Source organism: Protopterus annectens, chromosome 17.part0 (genome assembly GCF_019279795.1).
Source record: "Protopterus annectens isolate FY-2018-M chromosome 17.part0, PAN1.0, whole genome shotgun sequence".
Taxonomy (NCBI): Eukaryota; Metazoa; Chordata; order Ceratodontiformes; family Protopteridae; genus Protopterus; species Protopterus annectens.
Window position 1 is genome coordinate 511733670 of NC_056751.1, and position 22094 is coordinate 511755763.

The 22094-nt window shown below is 37.9% G+C and overlaps 1 protein-coding gene across 2 annotated transcripts in view; it reads right to left on the bottom strand.

Annotated features, from left to right (window-relative positions):
• Positions 1–21229, bottom strand: part of JOSD2 (Josephin domain containing 2) — a 194130-nt gene extending 172901 nt beyond the window's left edge. The window contains exons 1-2 of one of the 2 annotated variants that reach the window (XM_044059710.1): positions 20644–21229; positions 3823–3948 (exon numbers count right to left, since the gene is read on the bottom strand). In XM_044059710.1, coding sequence (XP_043915645.1) covers positions 3823–3948; positions 20644–20774 — 257 coding nt within the window. In that variant the 5' untranslated portion in view covers positions 20775–21229. Of the gene's footprint in view, positions 1–3822; positions 3949–20547; positions 20598–20643 lie in introns of those variants that run through there. The other variant, XM_044059711.1, reaches the window with a different exon arrangement.
• Between the last annotated feature and the right edge of the window lie 865 nt (positions 21230–22094).

The following is a 22094-nucleotide window of genomic DNA, read 5'->3' on the forward strand; positions in this document are numbered from 1 at the left end:
TCACCCAAGTTAGGGAACCACTGGTGGAGGATGTCATTTATTTTAGATCTGGGTACGATATGACTCAATTTTCCAGATGGGTTTTACCAACTCCTTGAATATGGCCAAGCAGCAAGAACAAGTCCAAGCATACTTTTACTCATACGGAAAGAATGATTTAAAACAATACACAACAGTAACAAACACAGTATATTCATAGACATAAAAGCAAAGTAGTTCTCAATTTAAGGGCAGCAGAGCAACATATTAAAACTTAACTATTCTGCTATAGAAAAAAAAAAAAAAAAAAACGGAAAACTGCTATACAACAAGTGTACAACATAATGTATATACTGAATGCCCCGATAAAGAAAGATGATGTATAGGTCAACATGTGTACATAAACACCATAGAAAACATATTAATAAATAATAAACACATAGGTATGTACACGTAAAATTAGTAATGACCATTAAATAATATTAAGGTAGTTTTAAAGCATAATAGATTATCAGTTCAATATGGAGCAAAGGGTTGATAGTTCAGAGTTCAGAGTTACAGATGCAAGATTATAATCAATCAATCCATCTCCTGTTCTGTGGGTCACTTAGTCCCTTTATGTGCCCACTTCCATATATACTTTTGTTTGCAAATACTTGTTTGACCAACAGCGTTGAGAACTCAGGAAACCAAGTAAGCTTTCATTTGGTGGATGTCAAAAGATTTTAATAAGATATTCTCCTAGTAAACTTCTTATGCATCCAAGTGAATTGCCAGCATTGTGAAGGATGTCTGTTACGGCTCTGTCCAACAATAAACTGTTTGGTCTGTGTGACTACTGCAGTATGTACACACACACACAGACAGACGCACACACACAGACACGCACACCTCTTTTGCTTTCATGCTGTAAATTTGTTTTACAATTCCTAGCGTCTAACAAACCAAATGCCAACCAAAAGAGCAGAACAATTAACACCCTAACATACTGTGATCTGAAATAGGATCTTGCGTTTTTATTTTTATATTCAGGTCTTTCACCCAGTAGGTCAACAATGTGACAATTTTTTATCCTGTAACTCTGAATCCCAATACTTCAAAAGTATTTTCAGACAATATTAGAATAAACCCATGCATTTAGTTTATTTTTTTACATTCTGTTTATTAATTCTCAACATTTCTTGCCAAAACATTTGTTGTACAATTATGCCTGTGATGCATTTATACAGGCCACTGTAACAAGTTGTTCCACTAGAGTATCACCAATAAACAGCTCATTTTTAATTTTTATTTCAAAAATATGCACATTTTAAAATCAACCCTTCTTTTTTGTTAAACATCTTTGCAGACTGAATTTTGCCAAGTAGAGAAACCACAAAATAAAATACTGATTCACTGTAGGACAATGCTACCTCATGCTTAGCGCTATATCAAATTCTTCAAGTTTGAATATCAATTGCAGTCTTTTTCATACCTCACTGTGTCCTTTCTTGGCTTCATTACTGGTAGAATGCATGCTTACAATTCTCTTTGTTTACATCTATTACTACACCACCTTTTCAGGTTTACCATCTTATTTGAATCTTGCACACATCCATTCCTTAACTAATTTCTTGCTCTGCATATATCTATAACTTTTAGCTAAGATGGATCTGTTTCTCTTACTCGGCTGCACCAATGTCCCATTTGATTATTTCTCATATGAGACACTATTCTCTCTCTTGTGAATTGTGCAACTCACCAAATTCACAGTCTTTAGCCATGTTCTTCAGCACAGTAATTACATACTGTCTGGGGGACTTTGTGAGACCTTTTAAAGACCAAAAGGCAAATTCTTTCTGGGCTCAGTATAACTACTGAACTTCTTTCTTACTCAAATGTTGTTTTTCTCCTGTTTACGTAAATTGTTAAATACTTTAAGATTTCTTCTTTTACATGGGGAAATGCAGTAGGTAGCATTCGGGCTCACTGGTTATTCCACTCGCTGTGAAAACGCAAATGGAATGTTTGTATTCAAACTTCCAGTTTTCTACTAAACTGCCTTGCAATGATAGAATTCTTGGTGGTTGCAGCTGGACCATTATACCATGTAAATTATATGGAAACAATGGAGACCACTGTAACTCGTGTCTATGAATATGAAAGAAAGTTATGCTCAGTCCAGTCTTCTCCACTATTGCTTAGAACCAAACCTCTCAACCTCGTAGAGCAAGAAATCTGGACAAAGTCATAAATAATTGGGACAAATGCCCCAAACTAGGGACAATTTTAAAAACAGTACTTTTACAAACATAGAAAGTTGACAGAATAAAAGGTTTTATATTAACATAACTTTTATGAAGAGTATGAAGTCTGAAACTCAAATGTCTGTCATTATTTTCTGCCTTCAATCCCCAATGATTTTCCAGAAAACCAAAAATTTTATGGGTAACAGAGTCATAAATTTGGGCATTCTGCAAATATCTGGACAGTTGAGAGGTATGCTTAGACCTTTAATGTTTTCTTTGATGTAAGAAATGTTATGGGATATCAGCTGTTTTGGTAGTATGGTACATGTATGGATTAAGTGTAAACTGATTAAGTGTAAACTGGACTGTCTTTACACAGAAAAACTTTACATTGCTAGTGGTAGTGAGTAAAAAGGTTGACAACTACAACATCCACAAACTAAACAAATGCAAAGGAGCACTTATACTACCTTCTGATCGCAGGGGGAATCAGACAGTCTGACCAGCCTTCATACACGGAACCAGGATCACAGTACCTGCAAACCAGTCTTAAGCTACCTGCAGTTCTTATGTTTCATGTAGTCAAGTTTATTAAGCAATGAAATGTTCATAGACTGGTGACCATGGAGAACAGTGGGTTGAAATTGTGTCTTTGCAATAGTGACTTTAAATGTTATAATGGAGTGTGCATGTGTATAAGCATGCTTCTGCCGTAGTGGTTCACCCTTCACACAAATACACTACTGCAGTCCAGTGTTCTACATTATCACCAAATATATCTCTAGATTTACAAACACGAACTCCCGACTGCAAAATTATTTATTTACTCAAAGTAGCACAAAGAATGTGAGAGTGCGTGTCAGGGTGGTTAGTAAACAGAGATACCCAGTGATGAGCCCTCATGAGATGTAACTGTCTAGAGGATAGACCCATGACATGTAGCACTACAGTACTGGTATTTAACTGACAAACCACATCCTTCTACACCCCGCACTCTTGTAGGGTGCTGTGCCCACCGCGTCCTCAGATTTAATGTAATCAGCTCTGACATCATTGCACCTCAAGGTAAGAGGCAAAACCTTGAATATAAAGAACTCATTTGATTAAGTCACATTTCAGCAGTGTGCTCTTATCTGAGCACTTGGGCGGCCATGGTGGTGCAGCGGTTAGCGTTGCCACCTCACAGCAAGAGGTTCTCTGGTTCGATCCTCGGCTGGGGTGTCTTCTGTGCGGAGTCTGCATGTCCTCCCTGTGGTCGCGTGGGTTTCCTCCCACATCCCAAAGACATGCTGTAGGTGGATTGGACACACTTGGACACACTAAATTGGCCCTAAGCGTGTGTGTGCCTTATGTGGAAGGTTGGGCGCTGGGCTGGCAACTAGACACCGAAAAACTCCACTGCAAATCATGAGCGGACAGGTGATCCGCTGTGGTGACCCCTAACCGGGAAAAGCTGAAAGAAGAAGAAGCTCTTATCTGAGCACTTGTCCACTGTACAAATTGTAATGGTAATCTCACAGTGTATCAAAACTATCAGCACGGTTTCATTATGCTAACTTATACAATTTTCTAACAGCTGACAAAAGAATGACCTTGATCAAAGACTAAATAATACCTGCGCTTATCCCACCAGACTGCAGCAAACCCGTAGTTTTGAAGCGCTGCCATTATAACATTAACATCATAGTTCCCAGTCCCAAGAACACTGCGATGAGGGTTTATACGGGCATCTGGTGCCAACCTGCAGAGATAAAAACATGGCATTGATCAGCAAGTACATTCTAGTTTCAACCACATTTTTAAACAGCTGACAAAACCATGTAGAAGTCATTTATAATTATTTCAGGTGGTTTTTGCTTCCTTTAAACTTCAAAGGTATGCTTCCTCCTCTACTGATTTGCAGATCAAGTAGGCATCATGTTTTTTATGTTATTGGAAGAGCTCCAGTAGTTTTTGTTTTCACATTCTGTTTGTTTATTACTTTCAGTCAAACTCAAATCACAATTTATTCTTGCCTTGATCTCTGGAGACATCCATCAAAATCTAGGACCAAGACAAAACAATATTAAACCACAAACTACTAGCTACTGCACTACTAAATGCTATCAGTATCAATAACATGTGGACACAATTACAAGCATGGACCACTTTGCATAATCCAAATCATAGCCATTACTGAATCTTGGTTAAAGAGACTACTCATGGACGATCTCCTTTTCCATTTCCAAGTACTCTAGTTTCAGCTCAAATGGTAACTTTGAATCCTTACTTATACAATAGCTACAGCAGAGCTGCTTTCCAATGAGGCTAAAATCAACATATTGCAGGACCTTGCTTAAATCTCAGCTTAGCAACCCCATAAATTCTGGACATCTTAAAGAATCTCAGCTCCAACAAACTTCTCCTTAAAAGAAAACTAGCTTGTCACAAGACCTGAAATCCAGTATCCTAAATATCACAATACCACATCTACAACCAATGCTTCTTTTCTAATAAATGCCTTCAAGCCTAATTTATGAATACATACAACTCCTTCCATTATGTCAAACAGGTGTCTCATAAAAGCATAGATGACCCATGATCAGCAAACCATACCACCTCTCTATAAATTGGAAGACATACACTCCCTAACAAGTCTGCCCACAGATTTCTAGACTTCATTAAAACAGAAACTCTCTTTACCAGTTAGTCCACTCCCCAACCAGAGACAACAAAATCCCAGACTTTTCCTTACTAATATGGGAAAACTCTGTTTCATATTAGTTGTAAACCTGACCATAAATAAGTCACATTCACTATAAGGCTGAAGCCAGAAGTGCCTTCCAATTACTCAATATTCAGATAAACTTTCTACTTAAGCCGAGTGATGACCTGGTTGAATTCAATATCCCCTTACTAACCTGAAAACCCCATTGTGTATGCTGAATCCTTGATTGTCATATAGACAGCTGCATATAGGCATCTGTCCACCTCCAAAGTAAATACAATGCCAAATTTAAAAATAAACCACTGTGGTGTAACTCAAATATAGATAGGCTCTACAACATGTTAAAAACTTATTGTACATAAAAATAAATGCAACTCCCAGCATGCCAGAATAAGTATGTATAATGTATTGTGTAAATATTGTATCAGTTTTACAAAACGTTTAAATGTATTATTCAGCTAAATTTAACAATGTAATTAGTACTTTCTTTTATTAAATTCACTGAAGCCTATCCCTGTACAGAAATGTTTTAAAAATGAAAATGTTTATGGTAGTCTTGCCAGTAAACTTCTAGTTAAATACAGTAGTGCTTAGAAATTGGTCCACTAGAATGTATAAAACATAAATGCAATTTATTTAAACTGTACTTAGTGCAACCTCCCACATCTCCTGGCGTCCAACACTTAAAACTACATTTAGTAGGAGAACGAGAGTGAGATTACAGTTCTATAGATATGCATAAAATCACCCTAGCATGATTTTTTGGCTAGTTGTAAACAAATGACCTGATCAGAGTCCTTAGTTAAAATGGATATAGCTCTGCTCAGTTTGATTTTAAATTCTTGGTAGAACTACAGCAAGGTGGCTACTGGTGCTGACATATTAAGCTGCTGACCTGTCTCTGAATCCAATTAATTCACACTTTAATAAGGTGCGGTGCAACCTTAAGATAGTCATTTAACTGGATTCTACAATGATTAATGCTACATCTCAATTTGAACAAAGGATGTGTACCTTACAAGGTATATGACGAAAACTTAAGTATAAAATTATAAGCATGTATGATGATGATGACTATGGGAAAAATGGGCAGGGGCTACAAGCTATAAGCATGGCATGGACCTAGCATGTTGGGACAACCTATGTATGCAGATAGATGTGAGCCGTAAGTGAAAGGGGGGAGATAACTGTCATAGATCACAACCTTAACAGAATGGCTGAATGAGATTCCAGTTCTGCACATTTAAAAATAAATGACAGGGTGAAAAACTGGTGTGTGTTGTTAAAACAAACAAGCAAACAAAAAAAATATGAATGACATTTGGAGTGTTTGTCTTTTGGAGCGTAACGATGACTGAACAACAATGTGTTCTTTTGATACTTCCATATCCTTTTGGAAGAATGTGGTCATAAGATAGCATCTTAATAGTCCATTTTTTCTTCATGAACTGAGATTGAACAGCAAGCTACTTAAACATTTTGCATACTCTTAACTGTGTTGTAAGTCATACTGTTTAACAACAAGTTTGGTCAATCCAAAAATGACATTTAGCTGGACCTTTTGTTAGAATTTCAGTTAAGTGTGATAACGTCAAATATGGGTGACGGACAGTAATCTATATTCTTATGCTGTTGTGTGACCTAAAGTAAGAGACTGATAATGTCCTGATTTTGATCCAGGTGACCCAAGTTAGATTAGCAGCTTGGGTACTTATTGAAGCTGGGGAGGAGGGAACAGGAATGATGAGGGTGAAGCCTGCTCACCTCTTCTAGTGGAAGAATGTGGGAACATGCTGTGGGAGAATGCAGCTGAATAAGAAACAGCAGTGGTGATCCATTTGCTGTGCCTATAACCTGTGATGGAGTGTAGCAGGCAGGTGCTTGAGATATTGTCACAGTAAAGGGGGAATTAGTCTCACTATTCTTTTATATATGCCCTCTCATGACATCAGGGCACTGTGTGTGGATGGTTGGACATCTGAGATATGTATACAAAGTAGCTATAAACGATGGTCTGGGTACAGGTGCTGTCTGTTGGTGAAACATCACCGACTACTGTCATTTACTCTGGACTGGCTTTGCAAGACTAATGGATCTGAACAATGCAAGATGGAAATGAATACTTTACTACGGGGGGCTGCAGTTTAGGTGAAACAGCTGCAGTACATTGGGTGACCATTACTTTGTATTACTAATCAGATGTTTGAGGTATATACAGTTAAAGTGGCTGTAACTGTTGCGTGGGGATGCTGGCAGTGGATGAAGACAACTTACTATTTTGTTGTTTGCTCAATTTAAACAGTTTATTTTTTACAGGACTAGTGTGCATTTGCATAAAACAAGTTGGAGTATTTAGACTGTCTGCGTGCTACTCGTGTCACAAAGATGAAACTGTCCCTGATTTTGCTGAGTGTCACTAACTTTTCGTTTCAAAGTTTATACTTTTTCTGCAAATCAGTGAGGACTGCAGTTACTAAACAATGACAGACATTTGAGTTTCAGACTTCATACCCTTCGGAAAAATATGCACCAGTGCAAAAACTGTTATTCTAACAACTTTCCAAGTACAGCAGAGCAATATTTCAAACCTGTTCCCGATTCTTGCTCCAACAGGTTCTCAAGCTCTACTTTTATGACAATCAGATGAAGAGTACACAGCAAAGTAACTACACACTACTAGATGGAAGTGAGGGCTGTCTGTGGAAGAAATAATGCATCTGTGTAAAATAAATTGAAACACTTGGACTACGTGTGTTTCTGTAAAATTAACTTGAGATATACAAGTTGTCCATAATTATGCAAGACAAATCATTATATGTATAATTACTACGTATGTAAATTTTACCAAAATCTGATGAATGAGGTGTACAAGGGCAATGGCAATGCTACAATTGCAAAGTATGGGGATATCTGTGGATGAGAATGATTGACCCTTCTGGAAAAATCAAGTTCAATAGTCATTAGTCTGGCTTTGCAGAACTAGTATGCATTGAGTAAAGCAAGTCAAAATACTTCATGACTTTTTAAAAATCACAGTGGGACATCTGAGATGTAACCAATCAAGTGGCCATAACACAAGGGTATAGACACTGGTGGATTATAACAGCAGCTAAAATGGTCTTTTACAGCAGAAACATCCTAAATGGGTGTTATTTACTATGGGTTACTAGACTGTGTTTCACTTCTTGCTGGATAGTGTTCAAGACAAATCAAATTTAAAATAAACAAATACAAATTCTGCATTAGTAAGCAATAGATATATTTTAAAATGATCTGGTAGACAGTTATTCTGGATTCACATTTATGGTCCAAAAAGAGTGAGTGTGAGTGTGTGTACATGCGCACAGGGGTCCCTGGTCTGAAAAATCACCCAGCCTAATCCACCACTGGTTACCAGTAATTTTGATTTTGTTCTAACCCTGCAGGACCTCATAGCTGCAGACAATCTGATATCTTCCTGGAAAGCTACTTCTTGCTAGCAATGCATTGTGGAGGCAACAGGGAAGTGGTGAGAAATGTAACTTTTACCAAAGATTCTCTAAGTGTCAGAGACTGACTTGCTGTAATTACGAACATATTATCCTTCACATTTAATACACATTCTAAAACAACTGCTAAATTAATTAACAAAACACCTGAAAAACTTTAGTTTTAAAAAGATTGTTTTTAATTTTAAGTCCTGTTTTGGCATTTCTGCCATTTACTCTCTCACAGTCAGATGGCATATATTTGACTCTGCTTTACAAGGTTCAAACTAATCAAACATGAAAGAGAAATAGTCCACTTGCCTGGAAAACTATGCCCTCATTTCTGTTCTTATTTGGTTTCAAAACAATGTTAGAAAATGCATTCATGAATCCTGGGAATACACAGATTTATCTATTCCTGAAAATACAAGAATGTTAAATGCATACTAGTTCTCTCACACAAATACCTTGCACAGTAATAGGACCAAGATAACCCATCTGCATTCCTGTAGTTCTCATCAGGCCTATGCTTAATGGTGAAATGAAAAGGCTGTTGCAACAAAGCTAATCTACACAATTTGGTGTCCATGTATTGTTGTTTGCGGTTTATATACTGTTGCTTGTATAAACTACTGCAGGAATATATGGTCAATTACAAAAATAAATATATGTCTCAACAAATACTGTAAAAAAAAGTTAATGCCCAGTTAACAAGGAGACATTCTTGTTGAAGGCAGCACATCTTGTCTCAGCCTTACTAAGCCTCCTACTTAGGTTGTAGACAGAGTGCTCCCACCACCTATTTCCTGAGGTAAAACAGCTCCCAACCTTCCTAACCTTATTGCAGATGCACTGGTGTACACAAACGGTTAGAAGTAACCAAGACTGGCCCTGAATGTAAAAACTCTTTCACCTTAATAAAAGCCTTAACTACTAAGTGCCACTTTATCTGCACAGGTATCTTACCTTTTGTATAAGAAAGGAATATTCTATAGGAGTATGGTAATCATAAGAACGCTTACACTTGTTTGGCAATGGGCACATGCTAATTTTCATAGCAACAGCTTTTTCTAATTGGGGTTTAACTACCACTCTCCCAACTAGATTCCTATCTAAATACTGGGACTTGGACTTCAGAGTCTCAAAATACAGAGGAAAAAAAGTAACAAAAACAGAACATCACTCTTCTCCTTTAAACTTCTCTTTTGCAGGGGAGCAATTCCCTGCACCCCGCCATGGAGGAAAAGCCTCCTGCAACCCTGGACTTTTTTTTTTTTATTCTGAATCTGAAACCACCATACCAAGCAGAAAAGGGGATATTTCAAGAAATGATAATCTCAGTCTTCGTACACTTAAGTCTAGATTTTCAGTCTACACATTTTGAGACTTGTCAACTGTCCTATTCAGTTTGAAACTCTCCCAAGAGTGTATATTTATGTATGATTTTATATATATATATATATATATATATATATATATATATACATACATACATACACACACACACACACACACACACACACATACACGTCATAAAAAGTTTACACACCCCTGTTAAAATGCCAGATCTTTGTGATTAAAAAAAAAAGACCACAATAAATCACTTCAAAACTTTTCCCCACCTTTAATGTTTCCTATTACCTGTACAATTCAACTGAAAAAAAAACAAACAAACAAATCTGTTAAGGGAATAAATACAAAAAATAAAAAACGTACAATAAGCTGGTTGCATAAGTGTGCACACCCTTAAACTAATACTTTGTTGAACCATCTTTTGATTTAATTACAGCTTTCAGTCTTCTTCTTATGTAGAAGTCTATCTTGACTTGGTAATATTTGCCAACTCTTTCTTCGGTAGAAGTCTATCTTGACTTGGTAATATTTGCCCACTCTTTCTTGCAAAAGCGCTCCAAATATATCAGATTGCGAGGGCATCTCGTGTACACAGTCCTCTTCAGGTCACTCCACAGATTTTGTATTGGATTTAGGTCTAGGCTCTGGCTGGGCCATTCCAAAACTTTAATTTTCTTCTGATGAAGCCATTCTTTTGTTGATTTGGATGTATGCTTCGGTCCCTGTGTTGAAAGGTGAAATTCCTCTTTACCTTCAGCTTGCTAGCAGATGCCTGAAGTAATGTGTTCAAAAGTGACTGGTATTTGGATCTGTTTATAATTCCCTCCACCTTGACTAAAGCCCCAGTTCCAGCTGAAGAAAAGCAACTCCCAAAGCATGATACTGCCACCATCATGCTCCACACCATGGGGATGGTGTTCTTTTGGTGATGCGGAGTGTTGTTTTTGGGCCAAACATACCTTTTGGAATTGTGGCCAAAAAGTTAAACCTTGGTCTCATCAGACCAGAACACATTTTCCCACATGCTTTTGGGAGACTTGCTGTACTGTTTTGCAATTTTTAGCCAGGCCTGGATGTTTGTGTGTGTAAGAAAAGACTTCTGTCTTGCAATCCTACCCTACAGTCCAGACACAGAATACGGGAGATTGTTGTCACATGTAGTACACAATCAGTACTTCCTAGAAATTCCTGCAGCTGCTTTAGTGTTGCTTTAGGTCTCGTTGCAGCCTCCCTGACCAGTTTTCATCTTGCCTTTTCCATCAGTTTTGGAGGGACGTCCAGTTCTTTGCAATGTCACTATTGTCCCATATTTTCTCCACTTTTTGATGACTGTCTTCACTGTGTTCCATGGTATATCCAATGCTCTGGAAATTTTTTTGTACCCTTCTCCTGACTGATACAAAGCATCATGTGATCTCATTGTTGAAAGGTAAGCTGTCTGCAAACCATGCCTTTTGCTGTGGCAGGCAATGGAGTAAATGTCTGGAAAATCCTACTGGGACAGCTGAACTTTATTTGGGGTTAATAAGAGTGTTTTGTCACACTTTTCGTTTAAAGGTGTGAGTGTGAAATATATAACGGCTTTCAAAAAGTGTTTTACTTTGTGTTGCTTCTGTTTCCTGGCTGGCACTGTCTCCTCTCAATCCCTACAGCAAAACACAATCTTAACGGTGCTTACCAAGCTTGTATTTTTCCAATTTTTGGATGGTATTTACAATGTGGTGCAGCTGTTAGCATGGTTGCCGCCTCACAGCAAGAGGTTCTCCCATTCTATTCCTGGCTGCAGCGCCTTCTTTGTGGAGTCTGCATGTCCATGGTCGAGTGACGCTAAAAGACATGCAGGTAGGTTGCAAACATGAATGGGTGTGCCTTCTTTGAAGGTTGGGCGTCAGGGTGGCAACTCGGCACCATAAAAATCCACTGCCAATCATGAGCGGACCGGAGTTCCGCTGTGGCAACCCCTAACCAGGAAAAGCTGAAAAATTTTAATTTACAATGTTCCATGCATTACATTTACGGTCTACACACAGTTAAGTGGCTATAACTGATGGGTATAGGCATTGGTGGATTATAATGACAACAGTTTCAGTGGTCTTTTATGTTTTAATGCAATCAGAAAAGTAAAAAAAAAAATGCACATTTATGTATGGTCAAAAAAGTGTGTCTAAGGAGGTGGAGGTATGGTTTGAAAAACAGGTAAAATGCATTTCAAAATGTGTATAAAACACAAACCACAGTAACCCACACACTAGATGATGGCATGCAATAAATAGAAAAATCAAAAAGCACAACATTGTGCTTTTTATTTTTGTGTGTGTCATCATCCAGTGTATGTTTTGTTATTGTTTGAAAACTGCCAAGTGCTGAAGGCATACTTAAATCCATCACTTGCACGGCTACAAGTTACTTTAATAAGAATCTCAGAGTTTCTGTTGTAGTTAGGGGTTGTCAGATGCACTTTCAATAAATATGAGTTTCAATGGAAACAAAGTCTACTATTGTTCATGCTAATTCTGTTTACAGTGGTCTTATGCAGACCAACGACTGGTGTCTTAGTCAGTCTCAAACTGAATGCAAAGAAATGCATCATCAGTTCCTTTGGTAAAAACAATGTCTCTTCACACTATCAAATTAACAATACCCTATGTACCAATGAAATGGTAAGAGATCTGTAATCAGACTGTGACCTTAACTTTGACTATCATACGTCTACTGTAGTGAGGAAGGCTTTCTATGTAGCACACTTGATTAGCAAAGGTATCATCTCTACAGCAGAAGTTATAACGCCTCTACACTCATCACTAATCAGGCCCATAATTGGAGAGACAGCAAGGCTTTCTAACTAAGAAGACCAAGTGCCTTACACAGGCCGACTAATATCCCTGTCACTATACTCAGTAACGTATAGACTTCTTAGGGGAGAATTATGCCTAGCTTACACAACAATCACAGATCCAAACCTAATGAATTTGCTTCACATCTGTAAATCAAGTGGGACTACAGCTACTTGTTCCAGGGACCTAAATATGGCCTGTGACTTGAATAGGATGTGCTGGATGGACAGATTGGTCTCCCAGCAACTGCCGCATCTTTGGAATAGGCTGCCAATTCATGTGAAGTACAGCAATTCTAACACTGTTCAGAGGAACCTGGACGAGTGGTCGGGGCACTGTAAATTCTTACTGAGGATATCACCCATAACTCTCCTGGACATGGGCAGTCATTAATAAATACAATCCTGGGTACTGATCAGAGTATCTATGGTACTACACTGGGATGAAACGGCTAGGCTTGAAATAACCTATGGGTCCTAGTAAACTCCTATAACCATTTTTTTTCTTTAAGTAGATGTCAATGTTTTTTGCTGTAAAATTTCAAATAAATGCTTTAAAATGAAAAGGTCTATGAATACTGTAAAAGGAAAGAAAATACTGAAAGAGCTGAATATTGTTTTATAGCAAATGGGGAAAGACAGCCAAGTAAGAGGATACTGGTATGGCTGGGGACCCACATCCATTACTCTGCCCAAGGCCCATTTAACCACGATCCAGCTGTGATGTTGTCATGTGGGACTGGAAAACTTAGTGCAATTTTATATACATGGGTGCGTGTCCACTGCAGTCACTTGTACAGCAAATTATTACATGGTTGATACTTATTTTGACTGAAATACAGTTTACTTCACGTGAAATGTAAAATTAAAGTTTAATTCCAACTTAGAGAGAAAATAAGCACACTTTTGCTTAACACAGTTCTGGTCAACTTATGTTTCAGCTCTTTATTCTAATCTAATATTAAAGTTTCTCAATGAATTATAACTATTTTCATGGTTAACAGACCTGATGTTATAGCTCAGGCAAAGCTGTTTTTGCAATCTTTAGGTACACACACACAAATAACTCCCAGTACTGCTTGAAAAAATCCTACGACTTCCAGTGATTCATATAGGTTCATAGACAAGTATAACGCTAGCTGCCCTTGCAGACCATTTGAAGCCTAATCAACTTCCCTTTTTGTGCTTAAAGTAACCTTGTCCCATTTGGTTATAGACTGGCCTTACCCATACCATGGCTGATGATTATAATTACCCCTAATAAGAATAACTGGGATCATATCATAGTTAATTTGAGGGGATCCATGCATGTGATAAAGCATTTACGAACTGCTTCTGTCCAACAGTAGTACAGGGGGCAGTCCTGGGGTAATTTTCTGTTTTCCATCTATAGACAGAAATATTTTTTCTTTTGTAACTCCCCTAACTTCTTATCAGGGTCATAGTTTCATAGGTAGGTACTAGGCTATCAGCCCAAGGGCCTACGTAAGCCTAGCCAACAAGGTTCCCTGGTTTACGCCACCCAAGGAAGTTATTTTCCTGTGCCACTGTCGTGCAGACACACAGAAGTGATCCCCGGGGTGTATTTCCTATTTCCCATCCACTCATCAAGATTTTTCTTGAGTGCTAATGAAGAACTTTGCTTGACATAGATGGGTAGCCTGTTCCAGTGTATGAGAAGTCTGGGACAGGAATCTATCCCTCCAGCATGTCCTGTTTATTGTGGTAACAAGGTTTAGGTCTCTAGAGCGTGTAGCTCGGAGGGATTGGGATTTCTTTAGGTGTAGCATGCCCAACAGCTCTGGATTTGACATAGCTTTATATGTTAGGCAGAGATCACCTCAGAGTAGGCGATATGCTATAGAGTAAAGCTGGAGTTTTTTGAGACGGTCAGTGTAGGGCATTTGTTTAAGGCCAATAATCCTCTTTGTGAGGTATGTCTGTGGCCTTTCCAGCTACTGCAGATTTCTTAGGAGGTACATTCCAAAAGGGGCATTGTACTTTATAATGGGTCTAATGGGTGTCCACCAAAAATCCCCATCCAAAGGCAAACATCTCTAATCACTGCAAGGCCAACTTTTAGCAGCAGGTTTTTCAGGCAATTTATACTGGACTAGGTGATTAACTTCACCATTATAATATACCAACTATACATGCTACTGTCAAATTCTGTCATAATACAGGACATATATGCAACACACATGGAACAATGAACAGTAAGCTGCAACTATTCATTAACTATAAGCAGGAAGAGAAGGGAAAGGCTTTGTGTGCTTGAGTTACTCACAATTTAGTAAGTAACACTACTTCTACTGGACAAGCAGTCCCTTTGTTACAGAAATGAAGTTTAGTTATATGTAACAGCAAACAGCAGGAGTCTTGAACAAATTACAACAATAGATATATGCACAGTACCCTGGTTTTGACCAGTATAAATAGAGCTCAGAAAAAAAATCCAAGTTGCAGATGATCCAAATATAATAAAATGGTGCCAAAAATCAAAGAATGGACGGAACATCTTTTTAAAATTATTAATCAAAAGGACAACAGAACAGGGGTGTGTAGAACTCGATGGACTGCCACTGCTCTTGAAACAGAAGACACACTGAGGTTCACTTACAGAATGTAGCCAGGAGGAACAAAGTCAAAATCTGTGTGCATCCTGACCAACAAGCCACTGAAACCAGTGGAGGACTCGTACAGTACTGTGTACACCAGACCCGTGTACTGCAAATAAAGCTGAAAACAGGCCAAGCTGCCTGTGTTTGCAGCACTATGGTACAGTAGCCTAGGAGGAGGGCAGTGTGCCATTCTTATAATTATGTGATGCGAGACTTCAAGCTTACTTGTGTTAGGCAAGATCTGTAAAGAACAAGTGAAATGCGCAAAATGATACTCATTTTATCTTTTCGTCCACACACTTGCTAACCATCAGCCCTGTTAGAATTAACTGGACTTCTCTTACACTGATGAAGTGACTGCCAGTTACGGTAAACTGTTCTCCAGGCAGCCACCAGGATTTTTAATGTCAATGATTCATGTCCCCTTGCTGGCTATATTCAAGCTCACAGATATGATGGGATGCAGTGCCTTTCCCTAAGGTTTTGTTTAACTCTCACACATGCCCTACAACAACTATCACAGCCATGGCTTTACAAGGACCAAGCACATATTTTGACCACTGTTGCATGCAAGGGTAGCAATCTGAAATGTCAGAACCTACTAAAGTGAGTCTTGGAATATGGAGCCTGAATGGCCGAAAGATCAGACTTGCATATGCTAAGTCTGTTACGCCATTTCTTGGAATATTCTTTTTCTCTGATGCCGATCTTGGAGTTGGTATATACAAGTCTGGTGGGGGTGGGGGTGCAGGGAGGGGCTTGACCCCCTTTGCAAAATTAAGAAGAGTGATTTTTTTTTGAGATTCATTCTTCTGTGTTTTCAGTCTTTTTTGGCTCGTCTGCACTCAGCATTTTGACTGCTGACATTTTAATAGGGAGCCACATGCAAGACAACCTTTCCCAGTAATTAACTTTACCCCACTTCCCTCCCAGCTAGATGGATGAACCACTATCACCTGCTTACTCATCTTTCTCTGCCTGGTTACTTCAGTGCTTAAACTGCTTATTGAAGTCTGGTCGGCTTGCTCATAGTCAGGGTTTTATGCTTGTATGCTACTGAGCCAGGTGCCAAATACCATTTGTAATGGCATTCCCATGCACAGTGTTTCCCCATGAGAAGCTCAAAATACCCACAATTAATATTGGGGACAAACTAAAAATCATAGAGTCTAAGGCATCTGGTTTTGCATTGGCAAAAGGGGAGTTGTAACATGTTAAGCCTAGTGAATGTATAAATAGTATGCAGAGGTATTGTACAACTGTAATTCTGTATATTTTTTATTTTTGTAAAGTTTGATAAAAATGTGTACGAGTGTTTCAGGCATTTGGCCTTTACTTAGTCTGGAAATATTCTTGTAGTTGTTGCCACAAGTAACTAACCAATCACATGTACTTTACCCCACTATAAAAGAGAGCAGTCTGAAAGTCAAAATTTAGTAAGATAGTTCTTCAATGAAGGAACAGTGTCATGTGCTAAAAAGAAAACCCAGAAGAATGGGCTGACAGAAGGCCTTGTCAGGGCTAACTTGTTGAATACCACTGGAGGACAATGCTTGATGGAAGTACTTTATTTCTGGAACTGAGTGTAAGGATTAGGAGAAGCTAAAATCCACAGTGTGCGCTTTTGAGCTAAGACTGGGACCTAGAAGAAAGGTCTACAGTCTAGCAGCATATTGCTGGAGCTAAAAGTGGGGCCTAAGAAAGAGGCCTACAGTCTGGAATTACCCTGAAAGTTCTGGAACAGCATGTATGTTGCAAGAACTTAAGGACTGATGAAAGAAGAAAGGATACTGTTTAAATTATGTTTTGCAAATGCAGGTGAGCCAATATTTTAACCTGGAAGTCAAATTAGGGTGTGTGTATATCCTGCCTCTAATGTTGTCTTTTACAATACTTGTTACATATTCCTTACAAAAATGACTGAAGATCTTAAAACTTTCTCATAATCTATAAAGGAACATTGAGAAGTGTTTGGTTTTGATTTTACAAATGGTACATGCTTTCTTCACTGTTCTCGTAGTATCTAATAGTAGCCATGAAAAGAAAACTTCTAAGGGTCCTGGCCAAATTTCCCCTAGTCATAACTGGTGTAAATACCACCTTTGGTTCCCCTAAAAATAGGCCATACTTAGTGTTACTAACATGGCCAACAAAAAATAAATAAATAAAAATAAACATGGCCAAAAAAAAATAAATAAATAAAAATAAACAAATGATGATTGAAATCAGACAGACAACGCAGCAGAAGTATCAAGTAAGCTTTTGTTTTAACGCAGCAGAAGTATCACGTAAGCTTTTGTTTTTTTTCTTTCAAACACCAGCAGCCAAACTATCACCCATGGGCTTGCAGTTCTACAAAGCATTCAAAGATCAAACTTAGAAAAGCTAGCTTTTGTACTACACTGATACCAAAATAAACAGCAATGCATACCCTTCCAATATTACATAACATGCTGCACTGGTGTAAGATTCACTCACTCCCTTCCAAAACCAGAACACCACAAATAAAAACTTTGAGAAAAAACAATGACTATAGCTATACATTTTCATGGTGATAAAAAAAATGCTGTACAAGACCATAGTCTGCATCTTAAAAGGTAAGTACACACACAAAACAAGGGTTTGGGGGTTAGCATACTGGTCACGGTGTTTATCCCACAGACAAGAAGCACAGAGTTTGAATCTCATGAAGGGGAAACTGGCTAGGCTTAAAATGATCCAGAAGGGCATCTATCCCAGTACTTGCCTATGAACTTGCAAAAATGCTGTAATATTTACTGTATAAGCACTACTACAAGTTTTGGCTGTCATCCAGTAAGTCATTGCCAAAAATATCATTTAGCTCTTGTGCAAAACAAATGCAAGTCATTACTGGCTCTATTGCTGGTAATTGTTTCATTACTGTAAATGGTAATCATACAACATGAAGTTTCAGCACAACATTAAAGCAGCCATCTACATCTGCAGTTTTTTTTTGGAAATATATTTTATAAGCTAATTATATGCAAATAGGGGTAGCATGTCATTATTGCCACTGCTTTACAGCACTTGGTTCTCCAATTCAGTTCTCAGTTGGAGTGTTTTCTATGCAGGGTCTGCATGCCCTCCCTACTTCAGCTGGATGATCTGGTTTCCTTTCAGTTTTTAAAGATATGCAATAAGTGAACTATTAATCCTTCAAATTGCCAGCAGGCGTATGGTATGTATGCACTCCCCACAATGTGACTGTCACCCAACTCAGGATTAGTCTCTCTGTCTTGCAGCTACAGAGTGCTTGGACAGACTATAACTTTTTTGCAACCCTGAAGTGGCTTTGTTGGGCAAAGAAAAAAAAATTAAAGCATGCAGACAAATACAGACATATTTCTAACTTCAAATAACAGTAAGAGTGACTGCAAACATCATTACAACCAGTAGCTGCTCTTCATGCTGCCCAATTAACATGCACATCTTGATTAAACTACTCTGGTGTACAAATTCATTTGTAAAGCATAGCACTCTTCCAGTTCAAGGATACTATTTACTTAACCTACAAACACTTTAAAATGACCACTAAGTATTTGCAGAATCAATACCGACTTGAAAAGGACAGGTACTTAAACAATTTACTCTACATTTTCAACACACTTATCTTACGAAAAATAAGTTCTTCCTTGAAATAAAAACAGCAACAAACAAATGCTTTTCCTACCCCCCATTACTCAGTGTATTGTCACTTATTTATATTCATTGACCAGTATTGCAGCACAGATCCTACTAGATCATTTATAAGCTCAGCCTGGGGATACATGAAATTTCCATTTATATCACAAACTGACATAAATACTACTATTAAAGTAAGATGCTATACCATCCAAAACTATTTTAATATTTTGATCATGCTCACGGATGTTCGATTTTGTAAATCTTTCACTCTTGCTTAATGCTTTGTAGTTTATGTATTTCCCCAGACAATTATGAAATGTGTCCTTGTGGTTAACAAACATTACTACAAAATGGCCCAACACAACATCAGTTAGACCTATAAAAGTATAAATGCACACATTTAACTTTCTGCACAATGTGATTATACATCTTTATCATAACGTGAAAATAAGATAATGAACTTATAAATTGTATTTACACTTACAATATATGCAAAAATGGTGTGCACTACTGAGGCAGTAACATACCTCTTAGCCTTTCTCCCCAAAATAAATAACAAGATTGAAAAAGTAGACAAAACACGTGACTTGTGCTCAAAACATCATCCTTCCTATTCTCAACTGTAATTCTGACTTCTCCTTGTCCTCTCACCCAGTCACTCTATTTCACACTTCTCATTTTATAATTCAGCACAAACACCTATTCGCAAAACATGTGCAACATTCGCTGGCTAACCCTATGTTTTGCAATTGTCATTAAAATACCACCACATTAACCGAAAATCCATTTATCCAAAATTAGTAAATATTACAAATATTTTGGATTTACTGAATGGTTTAATAACAAATCTAGTCATGTAACTGGAATAAAATGTACACCCAATTGGCTGCGATGGCAGATGAGAGTCTACAGCAGCAGCGCAACAATGTGTATGTGCCCCGTACAACTCTATACATTATTATGTAATTATACTTCTCGCTAATTTAACTGATCAGTGTGCACCCTTTTGTTTCAGAGAGCCAAAACGAATTATGTACAACAGCTGAAAAGAGTAGGTGGGAACGCCCTTCTGGTTTATTTAACCGAGTATGCAGCTAAGCTAACTATATATGCAACAACCTAGTATAGCTTATGTGGTACATGATCATCATCATCATACTAGGCAAAACCATTTAAGAACAGTTTTAACCAATTCTGAACTGCAGTCACTAACAAATGTATACCTGCGTAGCGTTTTAAAGTGAACATTCTAATGTAATTTAAAAATGTTGCAAACGTTTAATAAATGTTTAAAACTGTAGACTGTTCAAACACTACGCATCTGGTGAGCTGATTTAATTGAACATGTTCTGCCTATGGCCAGACACACTTTGCACATTTATGATGAAGTCGTAAACAAAATAAAATTATACTGTAAAAGAACGACTGCTCGTTGCTGGACTTGTTAAACTAAAGCCAGTTACTGACAACAGCGATAACACACTGACAAGCAAACCAGTGTTAAAGAAAAAAAAAAAAAGAGTCATCATAACGGCCCAATTGCAGGGGAGCAGCAGCACGTCAAAAGAAATAAATTAAATGCACACAAGCTTTATTATACTGTGGACGTTTTACTTCCAAAGATCTGCTGCCACTTAACGCATCAGGAACCGTTACTCCCACACGCTTACATACATGACAAGATATACATAGCATTATTAGATGGTGGACGTACTCCGTTTCCCATATCCTAGCTACAGTCCCGAAGCCTACCATTAAGTCTACTATCAGACGTTGTACTCTGGGGTTAATTTTTGAGGCAATCACATACCGTTTACAAATCTCGTCTGCTGTCTCTTTGCTGAAAAGTTTATCTTGGAATATATTGTTCAGGGCGTGGATAGCACATAATTCTAGCCGTTGCTTTTCGTGATAAACAAGCTCTACCCCAGGCTCTGACATACTCACTAAACAGTATTATTTTATAGCGTTTAAAAATACAAAAAGAAGCGAATTGCCATCTCACACATGGTAGCATTCTCTCACTTCCGTAAACAAACAACCTGCCCGGAAATTGTGCTGTGAACTGCGTTCCCTGCGCCCAATTATGTCAAGTTTGTGCGACACAGATAGGAACAAAATACTGTCGTTGTCTAAATGTGTTCTGTAGGTTCCGTTTTTAATCATGCTGTTATTAATTATCGCTCTCGCCTTAAGAAAGTTGCGTGAGTAACAGGGTTAGCTTTCTGAAGCTGAAGTTTGATGTCCGTTAGTGACTACAATTCTCAAACGTGAAACCTGGAAATTGCACATTTTGCAATGACTTGCTGAGACAGTTGAAGCATTGAGGCCTTTCTGTAAAAATAGGGACTTCCGAGAGATATGCGTATTCTAAAAAAGTAAATGTATAAATACTGCTCTGCTCATAGTTCTAATTGAAATCATGGATATGTCATGTGTATAGGATGACCCTTCAACTCGTTTTTATTTATGTAACACTGGCAAAGTTAAAAAAAAAATCAAATAATGTCTTTGTACTTTTGCGGGCGAAATTGAAATGTATTAACCCACCAGATGCGCAGTAGCAAGCCCCTCCCAAACCCCGCCTGCGAGCATGTTGACTACTCCGCCCACCGCTTGGAGCATGTTTACTACTACGCCCACCTCTTAATTAAAACACAAGGTAATATAGACCTTTACACAGAAAACATTATAGGCGTATTAAAACATACGCAAATAACAGCTAATTGTACAAAAGAGATTACATTGTACATTATAACATAAAAACGCAGATGCGATTGCTGTCAAATCAAAGCATTGTTTTATTTCGCAAATCGGGGCAGAAGTACAAAGACAAGTACTGTTTGTACAGTAAAACATAAGAAATTAATGGAAAGTGTTGTTCAGGTATCTACTTTAATCAGCAGCAGTAGGTACAGATCCTATGTATTTTAACGAAAAAGGTTCAAAAGTCTATTAGACAAGGCTAAACAGTAGACAATTCTGTTATTAATGACAGGCCCAAAGTTACATTTAAGTGTGGTCTTGATGTCCAAGTTTTTGGGTTATAGTGTTACATTTAAAATTTAGGGATTTTTTGTAACCAGTGGCAAACAGAAACTATTGGCGAGTCTTTGTTTTATATATTTATATCATATATGATCTGTACTAGATCATTCTCACTGAACCTCTGGCCATTACAAAGATTAGTAAACATAAACCCACAGAATTCACTCAAATCTGTAAAGTAGGAGGCCAATTCTGAGATTTCACAACAGTAAG